Source organism: Hipposideros armiger, unplaced genomic scaffold (assembly GCF_001890085.2).
Source record: "Hipposideros armiger isolate ML-2016 unplaced genomic scaffold, ASM189008v1 scaffold_10, whole genome shotgun sequence".
NCBI lineage: Eukaryota > Metazoa > Chordata > Mammalia > Chiroptera > Hipposideridae > Hipposideros > Hipposideros armiger.
In genome coordinates this window covers 1,536,268-1,544,457 of record NW_017731360.1, presented here as the reverse complement: position 1 = coordinate 1,544,457, position 8,190 = coordinate 1,536,268, and the positions used below count along the sequence as shown (strand labels likewise).

The 8,190-nt window shown below is 44.2% G+C and overlaps 1 protein-coding gene across 1 annotated transcript in view; it reads right to left on the bottom strand.

Annotated features, from left to right (window-relative positions):
* SF3A3 (splicing factor 3a subunit 3) overlaps nt 1-4,397 on the bottom strand; it is a 22,345-nt gene extending 17,948 nt beyond the window's left edge. The window contains exons 1-4 of the mRNA XM_019658879.1: nt 3,995-4,397; nt 3,654-3,701; nt 2,301-2,353; nt 2,090-2,195 (exon numbers count right to left, since the gene is read on the bottom strand). Of these exons, the coding sequence (XP_019514424.1) occupies nt 2,090-2,195; nt 2,301-2,353; nt 3,654-3,701; nt 3,995-4,090 (303 nt within the window). The 5' untranslated portion in view covers nt 4,091-4,397. The remainder of the gene's footprint in view (nt 1-2,089; nt 2,196-2,300; nt 2,354-3,653; nt 3,702-3,994) is intronic.
* Between the last annotated feature and the right edge of the window lie 3,793 nt (nt 4,398-8,190).

Sequence of the window (8,190 nt, the reverse complement as noted above, 5' to 3'; positions counted from 1 at the left end):
CTTGTCTGTTCCCCTTCCCCCAATTCCCCAGCACTGTTCCCATCCCCCCAATTCCCCAATAAAAATCTTAAAAAAAAAAAAAAAAGATTTTAAAGAGTTTGAGCTCTGAGCAACAGCAGTTCGAGTCCAGCCCGAGCTGAGCAGCCGCTGAGCAGCCGCTGAGCTGCCAACAGGGGCAGGTATCAGTACTTTTTAAAGATCCCCAGGTGATTCAAACATGCTGCAATATCTGGAAACCACTGCTCGATGTATTTAAATATATGTATTTTGTACGAGTACAAGCATGTACTAGCGGGAACAAGGTTACTTTGTTTTTCACATAACCAAACAATTTTTTTCCACTTAATGTATCGTGGGTATCTTCCCAATTACTTACATAACCATTTATTCCTCATCACCTTTCTACCAGGGCTGGAATATGGTTAACACACCGGAATGGTACTCATGGCTTCTCTCTTGGTTAGCAAAAGACTGCATACGCTCCACTCCAAGGGGGCGGAGGCGGGGAGACACATGCAGGTGTGTGAGGGTACCTTCATCTACCTCCACTTAACTTCAATAAACAGCCTCTCCTTTCTGGTAGTTTCAGTCTCTTCCTTTTGCCATCTACTCCTTTAAATATGCACATTTTCCCTACCTTCCTATGATCCTCCCGTTTCTCCTATTTTCTGCCAGCCTTTCAAGTGCATATTCCACACGCCATACTATTTTCCCATTGCCCACTTTTACCGCTGTGACCAGATTTTCATTCCCAATGCGTCAATGGTGCAGCAACCCTGGCAGTTATCAGTCAACAACAGCTGATACCAGTGGCTTCCTTTCTGAAACTCTCTTCTGCTTAGCATCAGTAAGACAACATTACCCAGAGCTGTCATTTGACCTCTGTGATGGAAGTCTTCCCAGGCTCCTTTTCAGGCAAGTACAGTATTGTGTGTGCCCCAAGACACGAGAGAAGCTCTGACACTCTCCCTTCACATTGTGTCTCTCCCACAACTCTATGATTCATGGCTTCAACCATCAAGTCCATGTGATAATTCTCAAATCTAAATCATGAGTCTTTACCTTGTGCTTGAGCCCTAGTCACCTAGTTTCAACTGCTCAGGGGACACCACCTAGATATAACATCGCCTGAAAATCTACATACAGGTATATATAAATATTCAATATCCACTGCAGATGGGTTATCCCTTTCTTCTTCATTTCTATCAAGGGAATAAACAACTTTCCAGCTACATAGTCATGAAAGCTGAGAGGAACTGTTGACCCATCTCTATCCACTTCTCCTACAGCCATGACTTGTCCCCCTCCCCCACAATTCCTTTGGTTAGCTGTGCAAGATGCTAATGGGGTCTAGATATTTAAGACATAATCCCTGCTCATCTTATACTGTGGGGCAATCATTGTCATAAAATATGACAGGATCATAAAGAAAGGTAAAATTGGGGTCAGTAAGACTAGGAAAGATATTTCATGAGAGTTGGCCTCTGGGCTGAATCTTAAAGGTATAATGATTAATGATCACTGGGGGTGAGTAATGCCCCTTTGTGTCAGCTGGACACTCTAGGTACCAGATTTCAAGATAGTTAGGAGCACAAGCAGTTTGTTGGGGGTGGAGCTGGGGGAGGGAGGCGGATAACACCTATGAAAGATAAAACCACAAGTACGATCAGGCAGGGAGAGCCTAGACCACAAAACAGATAGGACAACATCTTGACCAACCCAATGGGGAGCTCTGGAGCAAAGAACATTCATAAGAAGAGTCTCACATTGGGTAGAAATAGCCAGGCTATAGTACCCTTCCTGTGCTTAGTCACTGGTTGGGGGCTGCTCAGGAAGAGAATGGGCTTTGACTTAAATGTGAAGGGAATCTTCTGAGGGGGATCCTCAAGAACTGGAGTTGTAAGATGTTGACTACGCTCCTTGAAGCTAAATAGCAAGTTCTGTTTTGAAGGGACATGTGAGTGGCACATCTCCATTTTTTTCTTTTTATAACTTTATTTCTATTTATTAAAAAATGAGTCTCTTTAGTTCAATTTTCCTTTAGTAGGCTGTTAGGCAGGTTTAGAGAAAATATTTTTTGAGGTCATACCTCATTTGGGTGCTTCCGGTGGAATTCCTTTATTTGCTTGAGTCTATTATAGAATTCAGCAAACTCATTGGGTCCTGAAATGGCATTGAGCTCCTCTTTTCGTAACCTGCAATTTCAGGAAAAATCCAAAGAACATAAAGCATAACATCAGTCCTTTAACCACGGCTCCTCAGAAGCATTAACTCTTGGACTGGCCATGGCTGTCACTTACCCATCCTTATCGTCGTATAAATCCCTCAGGTTCCCACTGACTTCCATATACCTCTGAAAGGCAAACACAAACCCATAAGAATTAAGCCATCTGTACAACTAGAGCTAAGCAACCAACAAGGGCTCTCTAATCAAAGTCCAGGGAAACCATGAGCAATGTGGTTCCTGTGCTTTCAGGTAATTTTAATAGATAGCACTAGATTCCTGGTTAGTTTTTAAAGATTTGAAGACTACCTAAGTGATGTGATTTGAGGGGTGGCACAGAATTCCTATATTTACATGCTGATACTTAACTGATACTTAACTTTCCCTAGAAGAGTCATAAAAGAGAGCCATAGGTAAGCAGCAGTTCCCGCCTAAGGCTTTCAAAGATAAAAGGGTGGTCCAAGATGATTTTTCCCTACTTCAGAAAGCTTGACTGAGGAGGGTACAGGCTAAATAAAACATCACACAGCTTCCTTTGCATTCAAATTCAGGAATGGAACAGGTACAGAGTCCCTCCTCCAAAACTTCTGGGACAGGTCTGTTTCAGAATTTGGAATTTTCAGTTTCAGAGAGATACTACATATTATGTGGAATCTGGAACAAATAGTAATAGTTCTGCAGTGAAACCTACGCATTATTTACTAAGTGGGATAAAGATCATAAAAAGCCTCTCTCATCTGTTCAGGTCAGGTTTTGCTGCCCAATGAGATCAAGTCAGATATTACCACCAAGTAATACCAAAACAAACAAATAAACTGTTTCCAGAATATTTTGGATTTTGGAATTTAGATATGGAACTAGAGGCTTATAATACTAATTATCTCCTACAAATCAGGAACTCTGGTTAGGTCTTTCATTACTTTCTAAACAAATTTCAAACATACGCCAAGAGCAGAGCGCCCGGTATAATGAACTTCCATCTACCTGTCACTCAGCTGTAATGAAAGTCAACATCTTGATTTTGACTAGTTTTCTAAAAGTAAGAAACTGAACTATTACTAAGTAAATGCAGGCAAAAATATTTCAAAATGATGCATTCACTTGTGGAGAGAAGAGACAGTACCTTCCGCGCCAGAGTCACTGACTCCTTATACCTATTCTTTGCACATTCACGGGATACGATGCTATAAGGGGGGGGGGTGTCTTTCTGAGTCATGAAGAATGAATAAGAAACCCCCATTAAGATTAATGAGGAGAGGCAGTTCAGCACCTTCAGGCTTAGCAGCCGCCTGAACATCTCCAGGCAGACAACCCCGCACTGGCCAATCTTGTTATTTTTGGTCAGGGCTCGTGAGACCCCGCACCGCACTTTCCTCTCTCTTTCCCAGCGCATCCCGACCCAAAGAGAAGCGGACAGCGGGGCACTCACATCCTGCATGGCCCGTGTACGGTGGTCAGAATTGATCTGGTCCCGGAGCTAAAGAGAGGCAAAAGGTGACACAGACGCTGTTAGTCGGAGTTTTGGGGTTAGAAAGGCCGCCCGAGGGCGGAGCTTACCCGCTCAGGTCTTAGCGGCTAAAGCAAAGAGGCCTAGGGGCGCTGGACAACGGGGGAGGTTACCAAGGCCGGAGTTCAGGGGGAGCCCCAGGAGGCGGCGCGGGATAAGGGGGCTGGCGCGAGGCGGGTCTGAGCATCAAAGAAAGCTCTCAGAGATTACACACGGGGATGGGGCCCAGCCGCAGATGGAGCCCCAGCCCAGGCCCCACTCACCGTGGACTTCTTAGTGAGCATCTCTTTGGCCATGACGTCCATGAGCCGTTCCTTCTCCTCGTGATACCGCCGCTGCTGCTCCAAAATTGTCTCCATTTTCCCGACGCCGCCACAACGCGATTCAGACCACCGACAGGGCCGGAAGCAACTGCTGCCGCCTTGCGCGCCTGCGTCCCCACGCAGGGCGTCCGCCCGCACCAAAGTTCCGCGGTGCCGGAAGTGCCTCCGGGAGCGGAGGAAAAGTGAGCACCGCCCGGAGATCCCGTCTGTGCTAATCGAGATGGCAGCAGTGCCCCCTGCTGGCCCGGGGTGTAGTGGAGCGATGCCGATTGGTTTGCAGGTCCCTGCCTCTAGGGGGCATACAGAAATCCAGGAACCGGACACGGCCGCCTCCTTGGGCTTCCTGAGGAGTAGCTGAAGAGCACGGATGGGAGTTAGGGGACCGGGACTTGAGTCCCTAAGCTCACTTTGTGACTTCTGACAATGTGTTCCCTTTCCCTAGACCTCAGTGCCCTTGTCAGTAAAATGGGAATGATAGTGGTTTTATGTTGTTTATTTTGTGGACAAAAGGGGATTCTGTAATAAAACTGACAAGTCCAGTGTCGGAAAGGAACCTCAGAGGGTGGTGACCTGATCATAAATTCCTAACTGTGTAGGTCACGCCCCAGACATATAACTTTTTTAGTGCTGGTAAGAAGTTTAAGCAAATCCTGTCCATTGTTCTTGTGCATCTAGGTTAACACACCTTTGAAATACCAGAGTAATTCTCTTTTTCAGACCCATCTTGGCCAGCAAGTATGAACAGATAAAGAAGTGACAAATTGCTCTACAGGCAGAGTCCTTCCATTTGCCAATTGTCTAAACATTGATGCGCCCATCCTTTAGTCCAGAATCTTCAACTATACCGAAAATAAAATGAACCCCCCTCCCTGAGTACTCTCCTTTATGGATTCATTCATAGGTATGATTGAGAGAATTTTTCCAACCAAGGATGAAACCGTTTACATGCTTTGCAAAATTCATTGGGGTAATATCCAACTGGAGGAACAAGTTTACATAATTTCATTATATCTTTCTTTTCAATTTTGTCACGTAGACATTTAGAGAAATTCAGTGGAGATGACAGGGGCAATGCATAATGATAAGCAGGGGGTCGATATCTCTGGTTTCTGAATAATGTGTACCTGAAAGGTGAAGTTGGATATGGGTTGGTCTGGGAAGACAGTGACATTGGGAACAGTGTTAAAATTGGTAACGGGAACAATTAGTGGCAGGTATTGTTCTTTTTTATTGATTTAGGGATTTGATGACATATCCAACAACCAGTTAAATTTCTTCCCTTAGCAGCACTTAGAGAGAGTTTTATTAAAATATTATCTTTCCAAGCATTAGAGACAGAAATGAGGGAGAGAGTAAAAAAAGGAGAACTGGATTTGTTATCATGTTGATAATCTTTCCTAAAATACAGGGTAGCTTTATAAACAAAATCAGCAAAAAATAAAGACAAGAAATTCAAGTTAAGAATCTCTGTAAGGACTGATGTGACACAGACCTGGTCCAGTTTCTTGGAAATTATTGACTACTTCTCGTCCTGTTGCCTGGATTTTGGTTAATTGGAGTTTGGTTTCATTGATGGGCTGGGAAACCCATTCAGCAACAGGGTCTGGGACCTTTTTTAAATGAGAAATGTGAATCTATGAGTCAACTTCTTGTAAGTTAACAGCACATGGACTGGTCATAAGTACTTGATAAGCACTTTCCAGGGGGCTGAAGAGAGTCTTTGAGTTGGTGTCTTTTCCTATACACAAATTCCCCCTGGCTTGAGGCTATGAGAGCACTCCTAGGTCTCCCAGAAGCACACTGCTGAAGGAATCTTTAACAAGGTAGTGTTATGTTGTAAAATGTTGATAAGCTCCTTGCAGTAATGTAGGAGATCTCCTTTGATAAGTACCACTTGGTGCAGTCCTTCCTCTAGGCTCATAGGAAGACCTGTGATAATATCAAAAGGGGAAAGTTTATGTTTTCCATTGGGGGTAGAATGAAGGTTAAGGAGGACCAAAGGGAGGGCCTTGGGCCATGGCAGACTAAATGCCATGTAAATTTTTGCTTTTTTATTCCATTGGTTGGTTCTACAATCCAGAGGGTTAAAGATAATAAGCACAATGGAAATGCTGATGGATAGACCAAATTTTACAAACGTTTTGAACAATTCATCCTATAAAATGAGTCCTTTGATCACTGTAAACTTCTTGAGGGATTCCCCAAGTTGGAATAATTTTTTCTAGTAGGGACTTAGCTGCTGCCAGGTCATGTCTTGATAGTAAGGGAAAGCCTCAACCCACTGTAAAAACATACAAATCACGACCAGCACATATTTATAACTGTACGAGCGGGGGAGTTGGATAAAGTCTAACTGCCGTACCTCAAAAGGACCTGCTGGTAATGGAAAGTGCACAGAGACACATGCAATAGTTTTCCCAGGGTTATATTGTGGATTAATTTTGCACATCTGATATGTCTGGTGGGCAAAGGGCCCAATAATGTTTTTTTCCCCATTGGATTATTTTTTTAGCGTTTCAAGGAGTTACATCATGGATGAAGATTAAAATCTCCTTTTGGAGACCATTGGGGAGGACAGGGCAGTTATTAGAGCCTACCCAAAAGTATCAAGAAGAGTAAAAGGAACAACCTTGTTTAATCTATTTCCCCCTTTCATCCTCTACAGAAATGGCCTGTAGAAATACTCTTTGGTATAGATGAGAAACTGGAGGTAAGGCAGGAGCAGATGAGGTTTTTATAGGTTATCTCTTGTAAAGTGGCCAATTTGGTGGCAGTATCAGCCATTTCATTTCCTAGTGCCTCCATATTTTGGGCAGGAGAATGTCCCTGAACGTTAATAATAGCTAAGGCTTGGAGAGTCAGTGTGGCACCTAAGAGTGCCAGTACATTGACTTTGTTTTTAGTTTTCTGTCCAGATGAGGTAAGGAAACCTTGTTTCCAGAGCATGACAAAGTCATGGGTTACTCCAAAGGCATATCTGCTGTCAGTATACGTATTGGCAGTTTTATCTTTGGCTAATTAACATGCCTTAGTAAGAGCACATAGTTCTGCCTGTTGGACAGATTTAGCATCAGGGGGAGTGCTGGATTCTATGATTTCATTAAGGGAAACAATGGTATATCCAGTAATTGCCATTGGATCCCTTAAATAGGACCTGTCCGTGAACCATTCGTAGTCTGCACTTGGAAGTGGGGTTTCTTGTAGATCCAGTCATGGGATAAAGAGTGGGTCTGTCAATGTAATACAGTCATGGGGGATGTTATCATTTGGAAGAGGAAGTAGGGCGGCAGGAGTAAGTAAGTTGCAATAGGTGATAGTAAGGTAGGGTGAAGACAGAAGGGAGACTTCACATTTGGCCAGACAACTAGCAGAAAGATTCTGAGTATGATGGGAATTAAGGATAATTTCAACAGACTGTGGAACACAGACAGTAATAGGAGATCCCATAGTTATCTTCTCAGTAGCCTTACAAGGTGAGTAAATAGCGGCAACTGCCTTAAGGTAAGGGGGAAGTCCTTGTGTGACTGGATCTAATTGCTGACTAGCATATCCTATAGGCCTGTTCTGCCCTCCATGAGGCTGAGTAAGAACCCCTTAGAGCATTCCCTTGACTTTCATGAGTGAAGAGGTGAAAAGGGAAGTTATAATTTGGATGCCCTAAGGTCAGAGCTAAGGTAAGCTGGGTTTTTGTTGTTGTTGTTGTTTTTTAAAGATTTTATTGAGGAATTGGGGGAGGGAAACAGCATTGGAGAATCGGGGAAAGGGAATGGACAAGTTGCTGTCCTTTTGTTCTTCAGTCTAGTTGTGAAGGATGTCGTTTCACTGGCCCATGTTTGTATTATTATTGCACTCTTCCGGGGTGAGGCAGTCACTTGGTAGCCATTGGATGACCGCTCACGGTGGTTCACAGCAGCTCACGCTGGCTGCCAGCACTCACGGTAGCTCAGGGCAGCCCAATGCAGCAGGGGCTGCAGCCTACACCATCACTGGCGACTCAAGGCAGCCCAGCTCTGGTTGAGCTGTTGTTCACCATCTTAGCTGTAGAGGGCACAGCATCACTGGCCCTCATGTGGGATCCAAACCGGGGCCCTGCTGCTCAGAGCTGGCATCCCAAGCCAACTCTTTTTTTTTTTTTT